Source organism: Haliaeetus albicilla, chromosome 8, assembly GCF_947461875.1.
Source record: "Haliaeetus albicilla chromosome 8, bHalAlb1.1, whole genome shotgun sequence".
Classification (NCBI taxonomy): Eukaryota; Metazoa; Chordata; class Aves; order Accipitriformes; family Accipitridae; genus Haliaeetus; species Haliaeetus albicilla.
The window spans coordinates 18,146,299-18,173,236 of record NC_091490.1 but is presented as its reverse complement, the minus strand read 5'-3'; the positions used below and the strand labels follow the sequence as shown (position 1 = coordinate 18,173,236).

Genomic DNA, 26,938 nt, shown 5'->3' with positions numbered 1-26,938 from the left:
TCAATATTAGCAAGTATTAAGAGAACTTTTCAACCCCACTGAATTTCCTTCTTTGAGCTAGCAAATTGAAAAATACTATTGTTATATAGTGGAGATGTGGTCTTAAGTGGTGTCAGCAGTCCTTTGTATCTGATTAATAGATAGCAAATTTACAACTGTTCAGACACTTCAATACTGATTGTTTTAAAGCATTGACGTAATGGCACTTTCCAAAATCTGTAGACCCTCCCATCCTATTAATCCCTCTATCTATCAGTGAGGAGAGGCTCATATCAAAGGAAGAGGGGTTTTTCCACTGTTTTACAGCTTGTGCTTGAAAACCTGTTGTTGCTGCTCAATAGACAGACTAATTTTGCATATGAATCATCTCTTGGGGAGTTAAGAGTCTGGACTGGAGTCCAGTGCTGGAGGGCTTTAGTTTTGCAGCAGTTTTTGTGGGTCTCTCCTTCTCCTTGGCCTGACATTTGCTGCCAAGGTGGGTGTGAGGGGGACAGATGGAAGGGGAGCTGATGGCATCATGCAGGACCGTGTAGCATAACATGGGAAACCCACACAAACCAGCAGGCGTGTGTGTGTCTGCTTGAGTCCAGCTGAGTGTTTGCGCGTGGCCCGTTTGCCAAGGGCTTCCATGAGTCACAGCTGGGCTGCCTGATACCTGCGGGTCCTGCAGAAGGGCCAAGTTTTTCTCATGGTCAGATCAGCTGAGTGGCAAACTGGCACAGCTGTAGTAGATGTAGTGAGGGGGAACCTAAACGTTTCTTATCTTTTCTTCCCCTTTCTGGGAATTGGTCTCTGCTTGGCCTCAGTTCCAGAGCTAAGAACGTGTTGTGCCCCAGACACTTCTGTGCAAACTCCGTCAGTTTTACTTAAACTCGTTTTCTGTGGTATTTCACCAAACTGTTGGAGTTTGCACAGAAACTGCTGAACCTGAGGGCAGCCCTGCTTCGGCACAGCGAGCTGGCTGCCGGAGGAGCTTCGGCAGGAAGGTCTGTCGGCAGCACACGGCCCTGCTCCTCGTGCTCCTCCGCGGAAGGTTCCAGCTCGGCCTCTGGCAGTGCAGGGCTTTTTAAGCCACAGGGGCTGTCTGAGCCCCCGGCCCCAAGGTACCCTGTGTCGCTGGATTTATTGGAACAAGATTCTGGTCCCTAAGCCGCCCGGGGGCCCAGGCCACAGGCTGGCTCCCTGCTCGCCCGCTGCCCTCGCCCGTCCCTTGGGCGGCGGATCCCTGCCCGCGAGCAGGCCGCAGCCTGGGCCTTCAGCGGTACGCGGGGTCAGCTCCGGGAGCGGCCGGGCGCGATAAACAAACCGCCCCGCTTGACGTGCAGGGCCTAGCTCGCAGGCGCCCGCCGCTTGCCGCCTGTTGTCCCTTCGCGCGACCCGTAGCGAGCGCTCGGCGGGCCCCGCCCACCGCTGTCGCTATATAAGGGGGAATCGTCGCACCGTCCCTAGACTTACCACGGGCGCTGCGACGGGAGGGCGGCAAGATGGCGTCCACGAGCCGGTACGGGAGGCCGGCCCGGGCGCTCGGAAGGGCCGCGAGGGAGGAGGCGGGAGGGGCTCCTCCACGTCTCCCTGTCCGCAGCACAGGAGGGAAAATGGCCGCGTTGCGCCTGCTGCCACCCGGGGAGGAACGGGTGGCCGTCGCCGCCCTTGCCTGGCCCCGGTGTTCCCCGGCTCGGCGCGGCTCTCGCTGTTGGCGGCGCAGCCGGCCCGTCTCCGGTTTCCCGTCTCCCAGGGCGGTCCTCCGTGGGGCTCCCAGGGTGGCAGGAGGCCAGAGCGGGCCGCGGGGGGGCTGGGCCTCCTAGGGCTTCTCCGTGTGGGCCGGGTCGGGCGGCCCTCGGGCGAGCGGCCTCGGAGGGGCCGCCCGCGGCCGGGAGTGCCGGGGCGGGGGGGGGGGAGGGCCGAGCGAGGTCGCCTTAGCTCGCCGCCTTGCTTCTTCGTGTCGTTATTAATCGGTAGCGCTCCGAGAGGAAGTGAGCGTCTAGGGGGTTGTGTGGCGATCTGTGCGTTGATGCCGGGGCCCCTCGTTCGTGGGAGCCCGGTGTTATCGGCGCTTGTGATCGAGCCCTCCTCCTGTAGCTCGGCAGTGCCTTATCTTCGTGCCGCTGAGCGCGGCTCTCGCGGAGGGAGGGTTGCTCTCGGTCCGGGGTGTTGCGTGCTGTGAGGCCCTCGGGCGGACGTGGAGCGCCTTCCCGCGGGTGGGCACCGCCTGGGTGCGGAGCCCCCGGTGCCGCCCGGCCGCCCCTCACGCTCACAGCCGCCTCTGAGCCGAGGTGGCGGCTCCCTGGCTTGGCTCCAGGTTATCGGGTCCTGGAAGCAGCTTTTAGGCTCCCACCCTAAATCCGTACGGGCACTAGTCGGTGGCCAGACGGGTCTCGGGCTCCGAATTAGTGTTTTGTTTTCTTTCCCGGAGAAGTATCGAGGTTTTCTTTCAAGTCAGGAATGAAGGCAGGCCCGTGGAGCGGACTGTGGAGCGACTCTATTACTCCTGCTAAACCTGTCCTAGGATCTAGGGAGTGCTTCCTACCTACTAGTCTTACTGAAACTCGGGAGCTCTTTGCTGAGATGGACCTTCACACACGTGCTGTGTGTTTTCCTTCAATATAGTTGGCTTATTATATTGAACCTGTATGTTACAAAGAAGTAGTACAGCATATAGGTCTAGATAAATGAGGTAACCTGGGATAGGAAGACTAATTTTTACAGCGTTTTGTGAAGGTAAAGTCTGAAACAAAACACTGTTGTTGTTCTTTCAGGCTTCTGGATTTTATATCTTTTTTCTTTTGGTTAGTGTGTCGCTTGCCTTTTGCATAATGCCAAATGTCAGATGATTGCACATGCTTTGTCAACAGTTTTGTCTTGTCATATGAAACTACTGGCTAAGAGTAGCGAGAAGGAAAGTTTAAAGAGCTTTTATGTAGCGTTGTGAATATAATTTACATCTGAAAATCTTGTGTGTACATGTTCTTTCTGGAGGCTTTAATATTAATAATGATGTTGATTTTTTGATTTTCATTTCAAATCTTATACTTTTCTGAACAGTCACTGGATTAAAATGTTTGGGTTTTTTTGTACTTTTGGCTCATCAGAAGTACCTAAAAAATAAGATGGAATGCAGATTAGACTGAAATAATGGACTACTGGGTAAGGGGGGAACTCAGGTAAATTTAACTTCTGATAGGATATTTTCTACAATTGAAAGGATTAGAAGTTATTTTTTGGCACAGATTGGGGTTGGTGGGTACCCATGACAAGTTTTTTGTGATCAACTTCCATACCTTCTGCTTTTTAGCTCAAGCAAAATGACTTTGTTGAATATATAGACCCCAGTTGTAAATATTTATTATTACAATTTTGAAACGGTCAGTTTTAACAGAATTACTGAACAGTCACTAGTAGCTTGAATGAGGTATTTAATTTTAAAACGTTTGGTTAGAACCAATTGGTTATTACCTTAGTCAGTGACTTAAAGCTGTTGTGTTAAATAGTGCTAATGCTTTTCAGGAAGTTGTTTCTGCTGTAACTCTTGAAGATGCAGGGGTGTGAAAGAGACAGATCCCTGTTATTGGACGCAGTTGTCACATAACCCCCTTCATGAGCTGATAGTTTTTTGTTAAGATCTCACAATTAACGAGTTGCTTAATTTAAAATAGGACTTTTTCTTCAGATACTTGGAAATAATAAACCACTAGTAGAACCAGTTGTTTTCTAAAAATACATGTTGTGTGTGCACTACTTCCTGAATTAAGGACCTGGTAAGTAATACTGATCTGATTAGCATGAGTGCGAACGCTCATTTGGAATGAGGCAATCACCACTAACTTCTTGGGGAGCTTTGTTTAGTGATAGACTGCGAGTGAGACTACGCTTAATTAAGTCTGTTATTTAGATTTTTGATGTTTTAATTTGAAGTGGTTTTGGTACAAGATATACCACAAAAAATTTGGAATTTAAGATGACCTGAAGTCTTGATTGTCAAATGTAGTGTTAGAGCATTTAAAAAAAAGGTGAAGTTCAGGTGTTTAGGTTAATATTCTATCGTTCAAATCACTGTAAATTCTGTATTATTAAAGTGTTCTTTTCAGCAAGGAACTCTTACACTTTTGGATATGCAACTTGCCTGATTAAAAGTGATTAATACTTTAATTTTTTTTTCTTTTTTCCTTAGTTTGGATGTACTTCCAAGAGTGACTTGCCCAAATCATCCAGATTCCATTTTAGTAGAGGATTACAGAGCTGGTGATATGATTTGTTCTGAGTGTGGTCTAGTAGTAGGTAAGTAGCTATTCATATTTTTATGACTACCATATAACTTAAATCGTGCATGTAGATTTGTTTTCCCACAAAACTGGTATATGATAACTCGAGTGTTAAAAGGCTTTTTCTTGATGCCTAAATGTTTTCTTGTATGATATTCTCGTGGCTAAAAGCTTACTGTTTTGAATAGTCTGTTTTCTGGTAACTTCTTGCATTATGAAAAAAATCAAACTCTTTAAAGATTGAAAATTTAAAATATGTTATAATATTGAATTAGAATATTGTGCTGTCTTGTCCAGTATTCTGTCTTTAATCATGACTCCTGTTTCAGTCAGGAAAGTATAAGAAATGTAATAAAATCTCTTTGTCAGATAATTTGCTTACAAAAAAAAATATTTCTCAGTTTTCCATTAGTTAGAGGTTATCTTCTGCCCTGAAGGATTTCTCTTTATATCCTTGCCAGCACCTGTTTTTGTTAATTACTTCTCCTAAGGCTTTTAATACTATCCAAAGTAAATATGCAGTTTTTCCTCTGGAATTTTGCTGAGCTCTTTCACTTGGTTCATGTGACAGCAATCTCCACAGGCTAAATTGTATTTCTAAGTATATTGGAATATTTAAAATGAAAGGCCTTTTAGGCATTGTCTTTGGAATGAGAAAGAGGGAGAGAATGATGTCATAGAACATGCTGCATATTCATTTTTATGTATCTTTTCTAGGATGAGCATCTTATTGTGCATCTTACTGTCTTTATTCCTTTTGCATGGAAAACTTTTCATGCTCATGTTATGATCATTCTTTAAACCTCATTTATTTCTGTTAAATTTTTTTAGACATGCCATGACCAAAAGAAAATCCTCTGTTTTGAGGGTGCATGTTCAGGTGATTCGTTCAGTGGTGCTAAATATTTAAAATATTTCTCTCCTAGACTGTGGTGATTTTGTTTTGGCTCGTCTTGCACAGAAATAAAAATTTTCATACAGCTGTTAGCATAAAACAGGAGATTTAATAAGTTGCAGTGAAAGTAGTACTAGTTTAGCCAGGTGACTAAAATGTGTGTCTTTTGTTTATGCAAAAAGCAAACTTCTGCATAACTTATTAAAGTAAATGTTAAAATATTTAAAGATGAGTACCAGTTTCCTCTAAAATTATGAAACCATTTAAAAGGCTAGGGGGAGGATCATTACTTTCTTTGTTAAAAGAAGGGCTGGTTTAAGTTGTGTAAATTCTGATAAAGATAAGTGAATCATAAATTTGCTGGTTTAAAAATTCAAATGTCCACAGCAATGTTTCCTATTGAAATATGGTAATAGGCTTCCAAGTTATTGCTTAAAAATAGTTTGGTCCGTGTTCAGCTATTTGTGTGGCTGCCGTAGAAGTTGAACCAAAGTTTAGAAAAGCCCATCTTGAGCAGTTCATAACTTTTGAGATAATTCTGGCTTTATAAGAGGAAAATGTTTTGCTTGATATGTTTCATTTTTAGGAACTTGAGAGTTTATCAGAAATCTCACTTCAGGTACCTTCTGTTAGCTAGTCACAAGGAATTCTTGCTTTAGAGATTTACTCTCTGTTCTCTTCTGAATCAATAGCATTGGAGATTTTTTTTAGTTCAAGTTGTCAGCATTTTTGATGAGCAGAATCATAAGAATATTAGTACAAACTTTTGCTGAATTGAATTTTTAAAATGTGTTTAAAATGGTCTTAGTCCTCTTTACAGCCGACACAACTGGTAGGGTAAAAACTGTTTTTTCTTTAAGCATGCAGTATTTTTTAAGTAGGCCTTTCTATGGATTTATCACTAGAAGGATTTAACACTTTTGTTGTGCTAGTTGTTCTTGTTCTGTCTTGCCTTCCTTCAGCAATTTAGTTCACCTGCATACGTCCAGTTTGCTAGCTAGGGTATCTAGCAGCTAGCTTGGAAAACCAGTTAAATCGGATGAAGATAAATAATTGAAGAGTGCATGACCAAATAGAAGTGTGAACATTCAATATTTTCTCTTCTGGTCTGGTAAATTCAGAGGAGGAGAAAACCAGATCCAATTCTTGATGCCTGTTTTCTGGAGATGTGTGTGAAGTAGGTATGTTTTAAAGGGGTGAAGACAAAATTTTGTTTCCAAAAAAGAAAACTTTTATGTATTTGTTGCAGATTCCGTGATACATGTTCCCTTTAAAAGGAAGTGATTTCATTTCCTCTTCTTACATAGAAAAGTCGTGGATTTGTGTTTCAACATAAGTCATGATGTATAGCTGATGTGAACAGGGCCCACTGAGAATATGTTTAGAGGTGGGCTGAAAGTTGGTGAGATCTTTATCACTGAAGGGGATCAGTTAGAACAGTTAAAAAACCCCAAAGACTCAATATACTCTGTAGCCAAAGAAATAGTACAGGTTTGTTTAAAAATATTATGATTTTGGTGTCTGCAGAGCACTGCCTGTTGTATGTGCTGAATTTGTGCATTTATTTTACTGTTGTAAAGTACACAGTGATGTGACTTCACTTTTTTTATATGTATTTTTTTTTAGTACAATTTGGCTGAAATCAGAGCAAAGAGTCTTTGACTAAACTAAGTGTATTTTCCACTTGATGTTTTTCTTGCTGTGGCAAAGGACTAAAGTTTCATGTTTGTGGAAAAAGTGTGAGTTTATTAAATGTAAAACTGTGTCATAGGATAGAATAGCTGGTGCATAGATAATTTTCAGGTTTTGTAATCAATATTCTGGGAATCTGAGATGAAAGCCGTATTATTAGTATGCTGGTTTTGGCTGGGGTAGAGTTAATTTTCTTCATAGTAGCTGGTATGGGGCTGTGTTTTGGATTTGTGCTGAAAACAGTGTTGATAACCCAGGAATGTTTTTGTTATCGCTGGGCAGTGGTTACACAGAGTCAAGGCCTCTTCTGCTTCTCACCCCACCCCACCAGCGAGGAGGCTGGGGCTGCACAAGAAGTTGGGGGGGGACACAGCTGGGACAGCCAACCCCAACTGACCAAAGGGATATTCCATGCCGTATGATGACATGCTCACATGCTCACAGCTGGGGGAAGAAGGAAAGGGGTGTGTGTGTGTTTGTCTTCCCAAGTAACTGTTAGGCCCTGCATTGCTGGAGATGGCTGGACACCTGCCTGCTGATGGGAAGTGGTGAATGAATTCCTTGTTTTGCTTTGCTTGCATGCGTGGCTTTTGCTTTCCTTAATAAACTGTCTTTATCTCAGCCCATGAGTTTTCTCACTTTTACCCTTCCGATTCTCTCCCCCATCCCACCGGGGGGAGTGGGCAAGTGGCTGTGTGGGGCTTAGTTGCTGGCTGGGGTTAAACCGTGACAATTAGTATTATGGCTGAGGTTGCATTTATCAGGTCTGCAGCCGAAATGGTGAAACAGTTGAAAAGTTGGGGGGAGCAGGAGGCTAGGAGAAGAAGGAGCTGATCTCTTCAACAGTTGAATTCCATGTCTTGGGCAGAGCTGTATGTTGGAACTACTGCTTTTTAAAGGGATTTTTGAGAAAGCTTTTTAATCAATGTTGTTTTGTACTCATAGGTGGTGTTCTTTGTGTCTCAGTAAGATTGAAATTTTAAGTTAAAACCAGTATGCTGCTTTTTCTTTGCACAGCATTTTTCACTTGTTCTAAATAAACTGTGCTGTTTTGCTGTGCAGTATTAAAACAATTAAATCTTGTAGTGTCAGTATAACTGAAGCTGGTGTCTGTTTTATTATTGCTTCAAAGTACTGCTTCAGTCTACTAAAAACTCTCATCTGTCTTTTCACTGTTACCTTTCCTGGGTTAACTTGTGTTCCGTCTTTTCATGGTAACTGTTTCCAACTTGTTAACTTTTCCTCCTGCTCCTTTTGCATGAAAGGCAGTTGAAGGCCTAAATTGCAATTATCCATCAAATTTTGATCTTAATGTGGATTGACATGCATCTGAAACTTTACAAGTCGATGTCCAAGTTTATCTGCTGTCATAAATCTTGTGTTTATTGTACATACTTTTCTAGGATTTATGGTACGGTAAGTGTTCATGTGCTGGCTTGAGAATTCACGAACAGAGTTCCTAGGGCTTGGAGAAGTAGTTAGTTCTGTGTTCATTTAAAATGTTGACCGTATCTCATTCTTCAGACAGACTTGGTGGAGGGAGAAGCATTTTGTTCAAGAACACAAGGCTAGTAAATCCTCCTTCTTGACAGGTAAATATTTTGCTTGCTACCTTTCAGGCGGTAAAAAAGGCTGGAAGTCAGCTGATATGAAGGGGCTGAAGAAAGCAGAATTGAAGTGGAATACAAAGCACTGAATTTTCTTGATGTAGCAAAGTGGTGAGCTGAATTTCAGGGGGGAATAAGAATGAATCTAGTAGCATGTACAACTGTGTAGCATCTCAGCTAGGTAGGAATACCTTTCTGATCTAAGATTCCTCTTAAACTTCTGTACAGTTTCATTAAATGTCTTAAGCGTGCAGGAGTCGGAGCAGTGAGGAGTTTATTTTCAGCATTTAGTACCTGATCTTGTAACTGGTTAGCTCTGCTTCAGTAGGCAGGTATGGCTTAGAGAAGAACAGTGTTCTTGTATGGAGTCTTTTTTGGATAGTCGTCTTAAATGAAAAAGCAGAAGTCTGTCTTCAGCTGATGAGAATCCTTGGACATGTATCAACTTGTTAAAGCTTTGAATCAGATTATGACCTATATTCAGATGTTTGTTCTATATTCTGTGTATAGCTCAGTGTTCAGTTAAAGAATTTTGGGGAAGAATATTCAATAGCTTGTGGTGAGCAGTAAGGCTGTTATAAAATTCTGTCAGAATATTTGTTTGGCTAGTGCTTCTGAAAAGTTTGAGATCTAAATTGCACATCTTAAATTCAGGTATAGTCTGTGAAGAATAGATAAGATTTAATTAATACTGCAGATATTTTTGTTCTCTACAATATAACAAACGAGTAGGAAGGGGTTTCGTGATTGCCTCTCTGCTGGCCAGTCCATTACTCAGGATGTCTGTCATTAGGGATAAGATTGATTGTGTCTATACATAGATGCTTGTTTTCTGAAAACCAAAGAAACTTTTTTTTATTTTCCCCAGCTGTTGGTAGTATCCTGTAAGTGGAGAAGGTGCTTAAGTATTTCTGACTTGGATCCAGTAGAGGGCAGTTATGCAGTTACGTCTATTCTAGTATCTTTATCCCTCCAAATGGTGAAAAATCTTTTCATATTTGGGTGTATGTTCATAGTTACTTCTTTCTGTGAGTATTATCAACATTTAAAACTAAAATGTAAAATCTAAATTTAAAGTGTTACTTAAATAGGCAAAAATCTTTAGATATGGATGTGTATTAGCGCCTTATATGTGGTTACAGCTTCCGCACTTGGTGTCCAGAGCACTAAAAAGTGTCTGACAAAAGTTAGTCCGTGCAAATAAAACTCTTTGCATCCACAGGAAAGCTAATTATAAAGGATGCTGATACTTAAAGAAATTCTGAATAGTTGACTTTTGCATGAACATTCAGGGATGCTTGATTTACACAGGGAATTTGTAATATGAAGAAAAGTAATTTGCTAGCCTTTTTCAGTCAGCATTTCAAATAGTCTGTGTTTTAATCCTAACCCATTTCAGCTTTAAGGACAACGGTGATAGTTCTAGCTGTTTCAGCAATAATGCTTGTAACAGTGGAAACTTGGACTTTAGATGCCAAAAGTTGGCATCTTTAATCAGGCTTTGTAATAAGCACCGCTCTTAGCATGAAATTTCATGGAAGGCGGACAAGATTTTTCTAGTTAGTGGGTTCTAGGCTGGGAACCAAAGGTGTCTGAGAGACACTATGAAGAATGCTTCCATTAGTTGAAGTACTAGATTTAACTAGTGGAATAATAGTAACGTTTTGAATCAACCTATTCAGGGAATGTTTTTTTACTGGCTTCCTTACCAGATTGGCAAAGTGATTTAGGGCAAATAAGGGCTAGAAATGATCTGAACTGCTCTGATGGAAGAAGAGTCCAAAACCTCTTATTTTTGTGATGTAGTGTAGATCAGGCACAACATTTTTAATTGAGATTCTGTAGTTTGGAGCATCCTTTGTGAGTACTCGAGCTGTTTGTCTTTTAAAGGCCACAAGTCCTGGAGAGGTGTAACTTCAACTGACCAGGCTTGTCCACCAGATTGTTTAACGTTTCTACTCTCATTTGCTTCCTCCAAAATTCTTACAAGTTGATGGTTTAGGAAGCCTGGAAGTCCTTTTAAATTTGTCATCATTTTGAAATGCAGGAGCTGCTAAGCCTTTGTTATTTTAACAGTCATTCACCTACAGTGCTATACTGTCTGTTTCAATTCATAGTTGCCTGTCGGTACTGGTATGATCTTGCTGATGTCTGGAAACTAGTTGAAGTCTTCTGGGAATTTTTCTTTTGTTTTTGTTTAACATCTGAAAGTCTGCTCAGATTCTGTTTGTAATTTCAGCTGAGTGTTGTGAATAGGCTGGTGTTGCTGTTGGTGGTGATGCATTTGTGGTGTTGACAATTTATTGAAGATGATAACTTTTTGTAAAAAGAATATTACTATTTTACAAAAGGCTGGAAATTTTGTAGAAAAAGCTGTGACTGTAAAATTGTGTGGTTGTTTTTCCCCAAGAGTTTATTCTTTGGTAACATTTAATACATCTGGTCTTAAATAGAAGTTCTAAAGCTGAAGACTGAAAAAAAACAGTTGAGTTCATATTTTGGAAGCTATAAAGTTGAGTACTACTGTATGGGGGCAGTGCGTAAACTAATAAATAGAATGTGAAGGAGAAGATATCTGGAGTACTGTGTCTAGCGCTGCGCTGCTCAGTACCAGAAAGATAGAGACTTGCTGGAGCAAGTCCAGCAGAAGATTGTGAAAGTGATTTAGGGACTGGAGCATTTTCCATACGAGGAGAGGCTGAAAGCTGAGACTGTTAGCCTGGAAAAGAGAAGGCTCAGTTCAGCCTGGCTTTGTGCAGTTACACATCTTCACAATTCTCCTCAGCTTGTAGTCTGCTGCCTAGGTTTTTCATTGTAGTTTTTCTCAGCACCTCATTACTCTGGTTAATAAGGAGTTGATTGAAATTAATTGTAATTCTATATATATATATATTTTTTTTTTGATTTGGCATTGTAAAATGCTTTTAATTAGAAGTATAATATGTGTGCTCACTAGATGGCAGCAGATTCTTTAACTGTAAGAATGAAACATTCTGGAGAAACAATAGGTGTTTTGGTACTTTAAAGTGCAAATAAACTTTAATACGATATTTATGTTAAGATTAAAATATTAGTTGTTAATATGTAGAACTTGATGCAATGTATAGCTAACATAGGCGCTCCTCTGGAAAAGACTTAAGAACATACCTTCTCAGAACTGTTTCGGGACTGAATATGGAAGATAACATTACTAGAGGCTTGAATTTCATCCTATTTCTTGTTTTGATTAAACATGTTCAATTTCCAGCTATATTGTCTTCATATAACAGATAATACAAAATGCAAGAAGAGAGTCAAATACATGTGTATTATGAATTATTGCAAGTGGAGTGCAACATTAAAATAGCTAGTATTATTTCTCTATAAATATGTAATTGCAAATCCAGGGCTTGTTGAGTGAAAATATTTTCCTTTAAGAAATCAGTTTCTATTTTTAGGGGAGGAGTAAACATACATAATTTGTGATGTGTGGCTGTTTTAAGCTAACTTAAAAAAACCTGTTCAAAATGATATTTTAATTTTTGATACTGACCTGAGTTTACTCTTACATTTCTGCAGCGCATGCTCTTTGCATTTGGCAGTTGTGAAGAAAAGTAACCTTGGTCTGAGGTTTTCCGTTCTGAATAACAGTTCTGCATTTTACTAAATGAGCTTTTCAGATGGTGGGTAACCTGAGTCAGTGAAGTTTGCAGTGTGTATTTCCACTAGAGCCTGTGTGTTTGTCTATTAGACTGTATTTTAAAGAGTAACTGAATACTGGAAGAATGGTTTACAAAATTAAATGGGGCAATGGACGAAAAATTCCTGTGTTCAGAAAGATGCTTCAAGGTATCAGCCTAGAGATGGGTTCCACAAAGGTTTGGTCATGTAAACTGCATTTTTTGTGTGTACTTCAGAGGAGGAAGCTGAGGAGGTGAACTTATCTGTCTGATGAAAATTAAATAAAGGAGTGTCTAATGTAACTGTATCTAGTGAAGCTTATTTTTGTTCAAAAGGACTGCATCAAAAGGAAGTAGTGAAGGCAATATGCAGTCACTCCCATACTTATCGCAACTCACCTCTGCCAAAACCAATATGATAATGATGTGAGAAAGCAGAGACTATCTTACAAGGTACTTATTGGGAGCTTTTTTTTTTACTCTGATGTTTGACTGTCAGACCTGTTTTCCAGGTGCTTCAGGAAAGCCCATCAGTAGTGTATGACCCAGCAAATTCAGTTTAGCACTTGAAATGTTAACTTGGGACCAGTCTTCAAGGCTGATTACTTACACTGCTTTTTGTAAGACTGACTTTAGTATTTTACGGTTCTGTTTTGATCACTTAGGGTGGGGCTTAACTGCATCTGTACTAACATCACAATTCCGAAGTGTTTTTTATGTTTTGAAGAGTTCAAAATAATAAATGCCACATTTTTTTTTTAATTGAATGGGATAATTAGCTGCTTGTAGCTGAGTATATTTTCCATCTATGGAAACCTTTTGGCCTATTTGTTCCATTTTTGTTATTATTTCTAGCTTGTGTCATGCTTTTATAGAAGCATTTTGAAAGGTGGAATGCACTTCCTAGGACCTCTGTATATTTTAAGTAAGATGCTGAGAGTATACAGAAAAACTTCTTTTCTGCAATAGCAGATTTCTTGGCAAAATAAAGATATGTGCATACTGCATCTTAAGTACACAAATGCTTTATATTCAGTGATTTGTTCTACTTAATCTTTTCTCACTCTGAAATAGTAGGCTCAGTCCTCTGTTTGTAATACGTTTGCCAAAGCAGGCAGTGATATAACACTTTTTTGTTAGAGCAGGAATGGTTCATAACTCACAAGAGGCAGATCCCTGAGTGAGTCATTTAGGTCATTCCTACTTGTGTGGAAAAAATATTACATCATTGCTCTGTACTCGGTGTTCTATTTATACCATGCCAGAATTTTAAGTACATTTTGCTTTTTTTAGATGCTGTAAACAGTATTGGGGGGTTGTCTTAAAGTAAAGTTACTGCTAGGCCATAGAAGGAGCATTACTGAATCAAGTATTTACAGAGAGACCAGGAGCTAGAGGAGCATGCTGTCTGCTAATTTAAGCTTGCAAGTAGGGGGGAAGACCTTTGTAGCAGCACGAAGGGATCTATGCGTTCTTTTACTCTGCTATAGTCTTAACCTTCTAGTTCCTGATGATTTTTTTTTTTTTCCTCCCCTTCTTGGTTTTCATTAGAGCAGTAAATAAAGGTGGAGCATAGCTATGAGCATATCTGGCAAATATTGATGAGAACACCTCTAACCTAAACTTATTCTTTTGGGTTGTGGTGACTTCTTATGGTTCATTCACAGCTTTAATTTTCAAGCATATTCCTTGTATAATTTTATGTTGAGAATAAAGTTCCTCATTCAGAATAAATTCCGCCCACCAAGTAACTGTGCAGCTGCACCCCTTTGTCCATTGCTCTTGTATTTTCACCAGCTTCATATCTTGTATTACTGTTGTTTGCAGAGTGCTTTTACCTGTCTGCTTATGTTTTCACTAGGTTAAATCAGCTTCTGTGGTTTCATGCTAAGACTTCCATACCGGAAATTTTTCTTGCAGTCAATGCTACTTATTTTTTGCAGACATTTCTTTCACATCACACTTAAACACTGATAAAGGTAGTGAATTTTTCCTCAGGTTTAGCAGAGCAAGGTGACAACTATATTGAAGTTTGTTCTGATATCCTACACAGAGCTGTAATCTGCTTTACTGCAAAACACTAAGAAAAGTATTCTTTTTGTGCTTTATGGTACGTGTATTCTTAAAAATTCTATAATATTGCCTTGGAGGCAACACCCTTGAGATGCAGCTTTTACCAGACCTGTGAATAGAATGAACTGCACTGCCAACAGTGGGGGGTGTGGGTGGGTTTTTTTGTGTGGTAGTCTGGTTTTTTTTGTTTTTTTTTGTTTGTTTGTTTGTTTTTAAGATTGTATTGTGATTACTCTGGGGTTTTTGCTTGCATCAAAATGTTGGTTACAGTTATTTCTCAATCTGAAAAGTTTCAGTAGGAAAGGTTTAGGGAATATATATATATATATACATATATATGGTGTGTTGATACTGTCAAGCATAAATGGAGTTGGGCAGGGTCAGACCTCCCTTCAAGAACAAGAATTGAGCTGTAAAATGTTGTTATGGTGGGTTAGAAGGTGGCATATTTCAGAGTGCCGAGGACCTAGAGCTCATGCACAGAAGTGATTTACTACAGCTTAATGAGAGTACGCATGACAGATAATTCACATGTGCACTTTGAACACATGGCAAATGTGAGAGAACTTAAGTTACAATAACTTATTTGTCTAAGCACTGAGAACCATAGGTCCATAGGCAACCATGACCTCCAGCTTGTAATCAAGGTCTTGATTCCTCTTGTATAGTGAAGATCCCATGATATTCTTTAAGGTTAACTGTAACTCTTTGTGTTTGGGATGCATTTCTCTAGTTACTTATGTCTTGTGTGCAGCTCTTGTTGCATAACACCACGCCCCCCCCCCCCCCCCCCCCCCCCCCGGCTTTCAACTTAACTTGTAAATCCCAGACATTTTGGTACATTGTCCTGCAGGTTACTGTTCTGTTTGGGAATGCTAAGAGACTGCCTTCTTATAATGGAGAACTCTGATGTGTAACTTAGTGTTTAATTAAATATTTCAAAATGTTACATTAATGCAGACTGTTGCTTTCTGTGAACTCAGGTGACCGGGTCATAGACGTAGGGTCAGAGTGGAGAACTTTCAGCAATGACAAAGCAACAAAAGATCCATCTCGAGTCGGGGATACCCAGAATCCTTTGTTGAGTGATGGCGACTTGAGTACAATGATTGGCAAGGTAACACTTATAATGCTAAATTTTACTAAGTTTGAGTGTTTTTGTCAACTACATGTTTGTATGTCTATAGGGAAGTTATTCAGAGAATGTATTTACAAAGAGATTTTGTCTAAACTGAACTCTTACATTGCAATGGTGTGTAAAATGTGGCTCTTCCCTGGTGGTAGCAGGAAAGGGCTGACCTCTTCAACAAAAGAGAAGTTTGCAGTGCTGTGGGGTTACTTGCCACTCTTTGGTATGCTGCTATAAATAGAAAAGCTGATGTTGCAGTCTTTTAAGAAACACTTCGACTTAGCCGTGTATATTTGAGATGATTCTGAAATAACAGATGCTTAGTTTTGAGGCTTCAATAGCTAGTATTGCCCAACTTGAACTATCATTTTATGTAATAAAATCTGTATCAGATTCATATTGGAGACCCGGAGATCTACGTGGATGTTGTACATGTTCCTCCAGTTAATGTTAAAGCACTAAATGTAGAATTCTTTCATGGTGTGAGTGCTCCGGAAGAAAGTATTAAATGTATATTTGAGTTGAAATTTAGTGGTACAGCCACTGTTTCTGTGCTGTTTCCCATGAGAGAGCAAGCAAGATTAATCACGCGAGTGTCCTCCCTTTAATGAAGTAGTGACCCAGGTAAGGTTTCATTATGGTACTTTTGTGTTATATTTTTTTACTGCAAAATCCAAATTGATTTTTGTGGATTTCTTGAATGTTTCCTGAAGGGTGGTCCAGTTGCTGATAAATAACTGTTAAAAAAGTATTGCAGCTTTGTGTGTTGTGGTACATTCACACCAGGATTTCTCAGAAGTTTTTGTTCCAGTGATGTTGCTAGATGAAGAAGCAGACATACCTAAATATACACTGATATGTAAAGGGGAGTGTGCACCATACTTCTCAACCAAGAATTCTTCAAAGAGATGAAGTTGACTTGTGAATACTGGTATGGACAGCTAATCTTTCACCTTTGGTGAAAAAGAAACCTTCTGTTCAAAGGATTGTCCCAAGTAGATGCTTCTGTTTTGGACAACTCCAAGCATTGCTGCCCACCAGATTTTAGGATGCCTTATGGTGGCTTTTGGAATCTGTTCAGGCAAACTAATTTCTACACTGCTCCATTAAAAAAGTTGGCGTTGCTAAGTAGCTTGGTGAAGTAGTCCTGTAGAAGTCACTGGAGTTTTAATGTCACCTGTAAAGGTCCAGAAAACTCGTAGTTCTTGGGGCCTGGATTTCTGTTGCTGATTTGGTCAGCTGTGATAAAGATCAGATATATGCCCTTGTAGACAGATGGAGAAATGGACTGTTTGCTCCAGGTTCACACTGTTGTCTCTTTTTGGAACTGTGTAAATACAGGGTTTGTTTCTGGGAGCTCAGTTTAATTCAGTAGGTAGGACGACCTTCTGAGCTCTTTTAGAACCTGTGTGTTGGAAAAGACAAAAGATACTTCAGCTAAAGGTAGAATTTGTATCCAGGTGAACAGTGACTTGTGCTGTTAACCCTTTTCTCTCTGGAGGTTCAGATCTTCTTTTAGAATAAGAGGGATAGCAGCCTCAGTGAGAGAATTAAAGACATAACGAAATGTCTGTGAAAGTTTTTCAGTGAAAACTAAGAATTTTCGGAGATGGACACTGATCTAATGAAACAGTTTTGCTGTTAACCAGAACAGCCCAGAATAGGCATGAGCAAACTTGCTGTAGCAAAGAGTGCCATTAGTGAAGACAAGATGTGGGAATGTCAGTGTGGCATGATTAACCTATGAGAATTGTGAATAAAAATGTCCAAGTACTGGAACTACAGGATCATGTTGGAGAATGTAAAAGGGGCAGTCTGTCCTACTGTGGATATTTTATTTGCACAGGGAGGAATTGCAGAAGGGACACATAATTTTCTACAGGAAATTGGGAATCTCTTTGACAAATCAGGATGTGTTCTGTACAAGAGTTCCTGTGTTTGTCTTGCCAGTGAGCAGGGGCTCTGGGATGTCAGCTCATTGATGAGAACTCTGTATCAGGAGCTGCTTTTTTTTCTGTCATTTGGAAGGATGAGAATGGCTTGTATCAGAAGATGCTGAAGAAATTTCCTATCGGTGCAGAAAGGGCATGAATTTTACAGAAAAAATAGCTAAACCAAGGAAGCAGTACATTTCTCAAGCAGTCTTCTGAAGTCCTTGCCAGCAGTAGGCTGGGATTGACCTAGATATGCACAGTGGTTGAACAAGGGTGAAATTGGTGTAGTCATGAGGAAGATAAGTAGTATCCGACAGAGTACAGAACAGCCTTCATGAATTCCAGAGGATGAAGCAGGGTAAGATTGTATTTCCTCAGTTAACAACAAGTCTGAGAATGGCCTGGAGTGGACCCCAGATTTGTGTGCTAGAGATTGCTTTAGCCTTTTGCATGGGACAGGGAACAGATGTATTCCCTTCTGCCTGAGGTAGTGCTACAGATAATAGAATCTTTAAAACAACACCACCCCTGCCCAAAACAAAAACAAACCAACAAAAAAAAAACCCCAAAAACACCACCACCACCAAAACCCCACCAACTCCAAAACATAACCTGTGTTGTGGAAAATCCAAAAGAGAAGGACATTTATAATTCTCATGGCACATCGTGTCAGAGTTTTATTGTAGACTCCTGGGAATGTAGGTGGAATTGGAGTCTGAACCGCTTGCCAGTTACAACAGTAAAGTTCTGGTGACTGGCTGTTGCCTTGAAATAGTAGAGGAAGGGGTCAGTTCTGCTTCACAGAATGGTTTGTCACTCTTTCCTCTTTGAAACCAGGAGGTGCTGCTTTGGGACTCCTTTCTACTGGAGGTATGTGGTCCGTATCTGCTAGCAGCAAGAGAGGCTGCTTTGCCCATGCAAAGGGTTTAGTTCCTAATTGGTTTTAGTACTTAAGGGACCCATCTGTCTCAGGCAGCAACAGCCTGTGTTGGAAGAAGGATTAATTTGTCTGTGGAGAGGAGGATGAATAGCATAGTTGGCTGTGGTGGAAGTGGTTTGCGTTCTTCAGGCAGATCTTCAGGATAATGGCACAGAACTGTATCTCTGAAAGTAGATACCGTGTGCTGCAGTTGATCTGATGGCAGTGCAGATCAATTGGAGATGTAGTGACCTCTGGCATTAGTTGTGACTTGATTGCCAGAATATTATAGTTATTTCTAAAATCCTCATGTAAAATTAAAAAAAATAAAATTAACTGAACAAGCAGGTCCTAGATTTGCCTTGATATAAAGAAAACGTTAAATTTTGCTACTTATCTTGTGGAAAAAGTTGTCTTTTGTTACCCTTTGTAGTTAATCTATTCCTTTTTGTAGTGGGCGCAACTACAAAAGAATTTAGGCTGGTTGAACAAGAAACTAATGCAATCTCCTGGTATAGAATTCCTATCCTTTGATCAGATGCCTCTGGAACAGCCAGCTGGCTGTTGTCAGACTGCATGGCCTGGATCTAGAAACGCTATATTGATAAGCAGTGGCAAGATATCAAGGGCTGATGATTGAAAAAAGAAGAAAAGATCCATCAGACTCTATAATGAGGTAGTTGTACTGTGCAAGAAGACTGCTGGATCTGGGGGCACTTCTTGGTACTGTGGATAACCTCAAGTCAATTATGTGGATGATGGTGATTTTTCTACTTTCTGCTATTAAAGAGGATATACTGGGGTACAAAGCTGTTGGCTGCCAGCATTGTGAGCCTAACCTCCGTTGAGCCCCTTCAGAGATTACCACTGTTTACTGGACTGTGTTTTCTCACTCTAGCTATCTTTGAGGCTGTTTCCAGGATCGTATTCATGAGGTTTCTGCTCTGTTTGAAAGCCAAACAGGTGGAATTCCTGACTTTTGACAGGTACCTTTTTTGCTGAGATGGGAAAGATACAAGTAGATGTCTCATAAAGGCCACAACAGTAAAACACACAATCCTTAAAAATCCTTAAAGTCTGTTTAATTTCATTTAAAACTGTATGGCTTCTGTCTTTTCCACAAAGGGAAATAGACTCCTGACATGGTTGTCAAGGGCTGAAGCCAGTGAAGCATTGTCTCTCTACTGAAAGCTCCAGAAAGAAAGTAGATGGTGCATTTAAATAGCAAATGCAGGAAGAATTGCTGTGGTTTATTTAAGTGGTTGAGATGGAAGAGTATTTTCCAACCCTTTTATAGTTGTGAGCTGTATATTGGGTATGACTCTTGGAGAGTGCTTATACTGACAGGGTAAACCCCTTTGGCTAACAGTACTTGCCTATAGCTGTATTGGTAGTTTCAATATACATAAGCAAATGTTCAAAGGAAAAGGTAACCATAAGTACCAGCAAGAAAGTAAAAAATGAGAGATTAAGGAAAACCATTTAAAAACAAAACAAAAACCTTTTAGGTGCTGTATAGTGGACCAGGGAAAATCCCTGTGGTGAAGGGGAATACTTGATGGCCCCAGGACAGAGCAGTGCTTCTTGGTAAAGGACTATCTGGTATGAAGCCTGAATGAACAAGGACTGGGGACTTGCTATCAGGGTTGTTAGGCCTTTGTCTGTGGTCGCTCTTCTGGCATCTATAAGATTTTGAGCACATGCAGTTCCTGTAAGCATTTGTGCATGGCGCTCACCTAGGAGTCTGTGATGCACATGAATGTTGTAATGCATTGCAGGGAACAGGGATATGAATGATGGCCAGGGAGGAGCCTTTTGACCCAAGATGTGTATGTTTTGGGCCAAGGGAAGTTGTTTTGGCATAATTTCTGAAAAGAAGGTCTAGTGTTGCAGATAGGTTTGTAATGCTCTTTGTGGCCTGAAGTTTGTGCTTGATTCTTGCTCTTTGTTTACCTTTGAACCTTACTGGGAATCTTTGGATAGTTGGAGGTATTCATCCAGTAAAGGAAGTGGGATTGCCTTTGGAGCAGCCCTCTGCTGTGTTGGTGCCAGGGTCATTTCTGGGCGGTTCTTTCATCTGAAAGGATGTTTGAAGGAGTAGAAAAAAAAACCCAAGAACAATCTTGGAATTGGCATCTGTCATAGAGGGCCTATCGAAGGGGCTAAGGAAACTTGTGAGGGAGGGTGTTTTGTGCCGGAGTCCTTGGTTTCCACAGCAGTATCAAAGTGTGCGTGTACCACAGATATGGGTCTCAGCAATAGAGGTATCCACCGAAGTCATCAGAAATGGATGTAACTGGAGTCCTTGGGTGTGGGGAATTGGAACAGTGTAAGTGAATGGTCGAGAGTGAGTGTTATTAGTGTCAGCCAAAGAACATGTATTAAATGCAGATGTGCACCAGGGAGAGATTATAGAATTGGAGGCTGTCTTAAAATAGAAGGACAATTCCCAAGAACATGGATCAGGAAAGAATAAATGAGCTCTGACTCCATCTGGGCAGCTCAGAGGAATACAGTGGTGCCAGGGTGTGGTCTGCCCTTTGTTCACTGTGTTCTGGCCCCACCTTGTACCACCCAGGCATCCTGATACATTGCTGAGTCTTCAACCTGAGAACTTTTGTGTGCAAGTGCTGGATGTGAATAGCCAGGTTAGCAGTCAGTTGTAGATCAAGATCTGCTTTATGCTTACTGGTTTTGGCAAAACAGAACAGTGTAGTGGTCTGTGTCTGCAGTGGCCATCGTATCAGCTTGTTTAAATGACCAAATCTGTCTGCAATGAAAGTTGGATCTGCAATGAAAGTTGGATGCCGTTGCCCAGCTAAATTGTTTGAAGGTCCCAGCAAGAAATAAATGCTTGCCGATTCAGGGAATCCAAGTTTCTACTCATGACGTGGAATTGTTATGAAGAAGTGTTTTGCACTTGAGAGAACTCATGGGCCCACACACTGTGACAGCAAACGCATAAGTAGACAGTATAAATTATGGACATTGCTCTTCTGATCTTACAGGCTATGTTGTCGTCATCAGCTAGTACTAATCTGGCACGGCATTATTTGTTAAAAGACGTGTTTCAGACTGATGGCTAAGTGAAGACCTTAAACATTTTTAGACCCTCTTAGTTGGGCAGAATTGATTGTATATCTAACAGAAGTATGCAATCTGCACTATCAGTTGTAAGGTCCAAAAAAAAAAAAAAACATGTTGGAAGTTTGTTTTGAAGTTGTAAGGTTGAGTTGGTGACTCTTACTTCTAAGACCTCAAGCTTTTCTTTAAAGAGGTCTGTTGTTTTCCTGTAAAGGCAGAATATATGGATATTTACATTTTGCCACAATTAAGGCTTGCAACTGCTAGCAGGCACAGCATCAAATTAGTTTTGAATAGGTCATTGGTTTGGATGTTCTCTTTGCCCATGCCTTCATTTTCATATTTGAGTTATCATTGTAACAACTGGTCTCCAGTTGGCCATAACATTTTGTTTTTCTGACTCGCCAGTCTGCCACAGTGCAGATGCAGCCCAGTTGACATATGGGTTGCATGAAATCTAGTCTTGGACCTCAGCATTGGTGACAGGAGTAATGAGTCACACATTGGCTACATATTATTCATTTTATTCTTTAAAATACTGTTACATTAGGAAAGAAAAATCCCTGCATAATCCGTGGAAATCAATTCACTATTTGAGACTTGTGTGAAGTATAGAACCTGATGCTTGAAACAGTGCTCGATTGTATGATTTACTCAGTGATGTTTATTTACACAACTGTTCGAACTGAATGCCTTGTATTAAGGTGTATAAAGCTGGAAGGTGTTTGCTCTTGAAATGAGGAGGAAGTTGCTTGTGTTTCATTGACAATAAAAATTTTTCTTTTCAGGGCACAGGTGCAGCAAGTTTTGATGAATTTGGGAATTCAAAGTACCAAAATCGCAGAACTATGAGCAGCTCTGATCGTGCAATGATGAATGCTTTTAAAGAAATTACGAACATGGCAGACAGAATCAACCTCCCTAGAAATATAGTTGTAAGTTCATGTCTCCCTCCCTTAAATTGTTCTGGCATTGACTTAGTTAGCATAATATAATGAGCACATGAATTTTTGATATTGCTGCTAATTAAATGGCCTAGAGTTAATTAAATTTAGTCTTCTTACTTTGAAGGATCGAACAAATAATTTATTCAAGCAAGTGTATGAGCAAAAGAGCCTGAAGGGAAGGAGTAATGATGCTATTGCTTCTGCTTGTCTCTACATAGCCTGTAGGCAAGAGGGTGTTCCAAGAACGTTTAAAGGTAAGTTCTCAGTGATACAGATTCAATTTTGCTATGAAGTAAAGGTCTAGTTACTGTCACTGTAGGAGGTTGGTTTTCTCATTCCTGGACTTTGCTGAATTGGTTGGTCTCAGCTACAGCTCACCTTTGGGGGGGATGATAGGAGGGGGTCTGGAAATTTGTTACATTTGTGAAGTGAGTAGGCTCTCAGGCATGGGATTTTTGGTCATAATGCATTAAAAAAAATTAGCATTTGAAAGTCATTTTGAGTGTTGGTGAAACTTAAAAGGTATTGCTTTGACTGGAGGGTGATGGGGACTGTTGTAACTGAATTTGAACCGACAGTTCTGCAGTAAATATGTGCAACTCTTCCCTGACAGGGATGTGGCTTTTTTTGGCGTTGAGTACTAAATTTCCCTTACTAAGCAAGCTGTATTAGTTAGCTCCTTAAGAAAAATGTGCCCTGACTGAAGTGATTTGGAAGTTTCACAGATGTGCAAAGCTTATTTAGTGATGGTGGCCTTCATGACATTGGCCTTCTTTGTGGGTCTTAATATAATGAGAATCAAATTTGATTGTTTTGGGGGAGCAAATGCTGTCAAGCCTAAAGTTTAATTTTTACTCTTTGTTTAGAAATATGTGCAGTGTCCAGGATTTCAAAGAAGGAAATAGGCCGGTGTTTTAAACTTATTTTGAAAGCTCTCGAAACAAGTGTTGATCTGATTACAACTGGAGACTTCATGTCAAGATTCTGTTCCAATCTGGGTCTTCCCAAACAAGTACAAATGGCAGCAACACATATTGCCCGTAAGGCTGTGGAATTAGATTTGGTTCCTGGGAGAAGCCCTATCTCTGTAGCAGCTGCAGCTATTTACATGGCATCACAAGCTTCTGCAGAAAAGAGGACACAAAAAGGTAAAACTTCTTTTTTTTTTTTTTTTTTTAAAACATTTTTTGTTTTTCTCCTTCCCCGTGTCTTGCTGGTTGAGAGAATTCAGTGTTGTTGTAGAATTTGCGTGAGGTCTGTGCAAGTAATGATAAGCTGCTGTTCTAACTGCACGCAGCAAGGATCAAACCAGGATCTCCCACTCCCCAAAATGAAAATTGAGTAATTGGCTGTGCTCAACATAAACTTGAGTTCACTTTCTTCCAGCACTATGAGTTGGATTCTTGAATGCAATAGACCAGTGCGTTCAAATGAGCATAGTTTTAACCTTATCCATGCTAATAGTTGCATGTGTTACATTCTGCTGCTCTACAATACTCCAAATGCAAACTGGGGGACAGTTGCAGGCAGCATTATGGCTTTAGATTACATTGAGTCTTTAATTATTCTAGCAGCCAGGGAATCTCGTAAATTAGTACATGTTCCTTGACTTCTTGTGAGCCTGTGATAAAGACTGGAAGTGGTGGGATAGCAGGCTTGGTTGTAGCTCACCTTTGGCATTACTCTCTTCTGGCAGGGTAGCGTTTAGGAAGCCGGTTCAGAGCTGTTCTTGAGTTTCAGAGCAGCACGGATCAGCCTCCAGGGCTCAAGAGAATGAGGCCTGTGTGTGGGCGGTGCATGGGGAAGGAAGGGAGCTAAGGCTGCGGTGGTTAGAACTTGGTGTGACAAGTGGATCCAAGTGCTGGTAGCTGGCTGTGAAAGCTCTGTTGATGTGTCTAGTCCAGTTCAGGTCAGAAATGTTAAAAATCTAGCAATTTCTTAGTGGAAAGATGCTTTTAGGTAAAGAATAGCCTTTATCTGTCAGGTTGTGGTGCTTTGTTCTGCACTAATCACTACTTATTCTGTCCCTGGAGCTTTCATCATGTTGGCAGTTTCCTGGGCATGTGAGTGATCTAGAGCCCAAGCAGTACGCAGCCTTCATCCTTGCTCACCTTGAGCTATTGGATTATGGCTCTTAAGAGTGATTGTTAAAATAAACCTGCCTGCCATGGATACAGACATGACTCCATACTGACTTCAGTGTCCTCAGACCATGCTGAAGGCTTTCATGCAGTTCAAGGTTTAAATTTCAAACTTGGTTAAATCTGGAATAAATTCAAGTTTCTGTGCATCTCAAGTGTTTCTTCAGCTCATTAAACAGTGCTCTGTGCCTCTGACTTACTTCTCTGTGCATTTTAAAGTAAATGTCTTTCATGTTTAGCTGAAGGTATCGCTTTTTGTCTATGCCTAATTTTTTTGCTGGTTTTGCTTATATTTAATTAAAGCACAAAAATGATCCTGATGTTGATGACGATTTATTAGAATGTTGCTACGCACATGTAGAGTTTGCAGTAGATGTTTCTAATGACTTTTGCACTCTTAGCCCTCTGCCAATTTGAAACTGATACTATTCCAAGATGGATAGCTTTAAGTTGAATTATGGCACGTGAGAAGACTTATGTATGCAAAGTATTAGTCACCATGGTTAAAACCCTTTTTACCAGGCTTTTGGGAGAGTTAGGAATGAAGCTAAGTGTATAGCACTTCTTGATAAATTATGCTTGCTGGTTTCTTCAGTACAAATGGCAAAAGTAAGAACTAATCACTTATCTGCTTTTTGTCTTAGAAATTGGTGATATTGCTGGTGTGGCTGATGTTACGATTAGACAATCGTACAGGCTGATCTATCCTCGAGCTCCAGATCTCTTCCCAGCAGACTTCAAGTTTGATACCCCAGTAGACAAACTACCACAGCTGTGAAATTGCAGAGGGTTACTTTTAATTTCTATTAAAAAACAAACAAACAAAAACCAAAACCCAACCCAACAACAACAAACTTTCGGTTTTTGCCTATAATAAAGGATGTACAAAGTGTTAATATTGAGTCTTCATGTTGTGGAACTGGAGGATATGGAGATGGAGCGTAACTGCTGGAACGCAGCACACATTCCAAGGGTAAACAAACTCATTGTGTGGCATTTCGTTATGTATATATTAGTGGAAGTAAATATTTAATGATTGTTGCAACAACCTTAATTTCATATTGTTGAACTTATTTAGATTTCTTTTGTAGGGATCTAGTAAGATGTATTTTGGAAAATCTAAAATATTATGTAATTCCCAAATAAACTCTTTTCCAAAAACACTTACCATCTTGTTGATATGACTGCAACTTCACATGCACATACTGTTCCACATGCTGAGAACTGGAATGCAGTCCAAAAGAATGGTAGAGTTAGCTTCATACTTATAGACTTGGTCACAAGGCTGCTTAAATGCTCACTTTCTTGACAATTTTTAATCTCTAGTGTGACTTTAGTATTTGTAGTTAGCTGTACAGTAGCATGTGGATGACTTAACCCAGAATGCAAGCAGTTGTTGAAAAGCAGTTTGAATATTAGCACAACTGCTGCTGAAGATACCCAAATTCGTTGTGAAAGGGTTAGTCACATCCTTGGCACAGTCTCCCTCATTTTCACTGATGTGTCTCTGCTTCGCTTCTGTGAATTCGACATAATGACAAAGCAGCTAAAGAGAAACATAAGGATTCTTAACTTTAGTTGAATTCCTGACATCTTTGTGATGCTTGGTACTGTACAAAGGCAGGTAAAAAATATTTCTGGTAAAAGTTTCTGTTAAATGTTCTGGCCTGTCAGTCCACCCTGCAGTCTGGCTGGCCAGTGGTTAAGCTTTTGGCACTGTTATGTTTGAAGTGAGCACTTGCTTGTTTGAAATGATGTACCAGGTGCTGAGGAGTGAAGGCCAGAAAATATTCAGCCCTCCCCCACCTAACAGCTTTGAAAACTAGTTGCCTCCTGACAGTGTCCCTTTGTGTGCAAAGCAACAAATGTACTTAACTGGGAGTCTTTGGGTTCCTGAGTTAATTTTGTATCACAGGTGCAAATTCATTTTAATTACCAAAATGAACAGCTGAGGGGTCAGCTTGCTACACATCTGGCCCTAAGCCATCCAGGGGGAAGGCTGTGTGTCCAATGCTAATAGCACTAATTGTCAATAGCCCTCACTCTTTTCTTGCTGGTTTAGTTTTAATCCTCTTCTATTGAAATGTGGCAGCTCAGCATTTTTTTCTGTAAACAAATAACAAAGGCTGTACAGTTCTATTACACCACTGAAGCTGTTGGTTGCAGTCATGATAAAATCTGGTGCAGATGTTAAAGGTGGTGTTCTTAGTGGTCTGGAGGGATTGTATTCTCATGTATTTCCTTAAACTTTGTTGCAACATTTTCTGTTACTTGGGCTTTCCCTGTCTTGCTCTGAGCCACTCTGTCTACCTCTGTGCAAGAAGGTGTGATGCTTTGACTAGGCAGGGCCTGACCTTTAATGTACTGTTACAGGTTGGAATCGCAAAGGTGAAAGTTCTTTTACTGTGAGTGTACTTTCTGGCACAGATTAGTATGTTAAATCTATGGCATGCAATGCAGGTTAAAAATGGCTGAAACTTAGATTTACAATAATGCTCTTATTTTAAATGCTTTCAGGCATTATGCAGGAGCACTTGACATGTGAGTGGTGAGCATTTGCAGTTGAAATTGTCACATACAGCAAAAGCTGTCTGGACTG

At 40.4% G+C, this 26,938-nt stretch overlaps 1 protein-coding gene across 1 annotated transcript; it reads left to right on the top strand.

Annotated features, from left to right (window-relative positions):
• The first annotated feature begins 1,366 nt into the window (after positions 1 to 1,366).
• GTF2B (general transcription factor IIB) lies at positions 1,367 to 25,502 on the top strand. Its single transcript, XM_069789156.1, has 7 exons — positions 1,367 to 1,501; positions 4,169 to 4,275; positions 15,169 to 15,302; positions 22,040 to 22,186; positions 22,323 to 22,452; positions 23,065 to 23,346; positions 24,984 to 25,502. The coding sequence occupies exons 1-7, from the start codon at positions 1,485 to 1,487 to the stop codon at positions 25,115 to 25,117; spliced, it is 951 nt and encodes a 316-aa protein (XP_069645257.1). The 5' UTR covers positions 1,367 to 1,484; the 3' UTR covers positions 25,118 to 25,502.
• The last annotated feature ends 1,436 nt before the right edge of the window (positions 25,503 to 26,938 follow it).

Excerpts from the sequence above, each read along its gene's own strand:
- GTF2B (XM_069789156.1), top strand. Across the intron at positions 15,303-22,039 it reads TGAGTACAATGATTGGCAAG|GGCACAGGTGCAGCAAGTTT; the intron begins GTAACACTTATA and ends TTTTCTTTTCAG. Across the intron at positions 22,187-22,322 it reads ACCTCCCTAGAAATATAGTT|GATCGAACAAATAATTTATT; the intron begins GTAAGTTCATGT and ends CTTACTTTGAAG.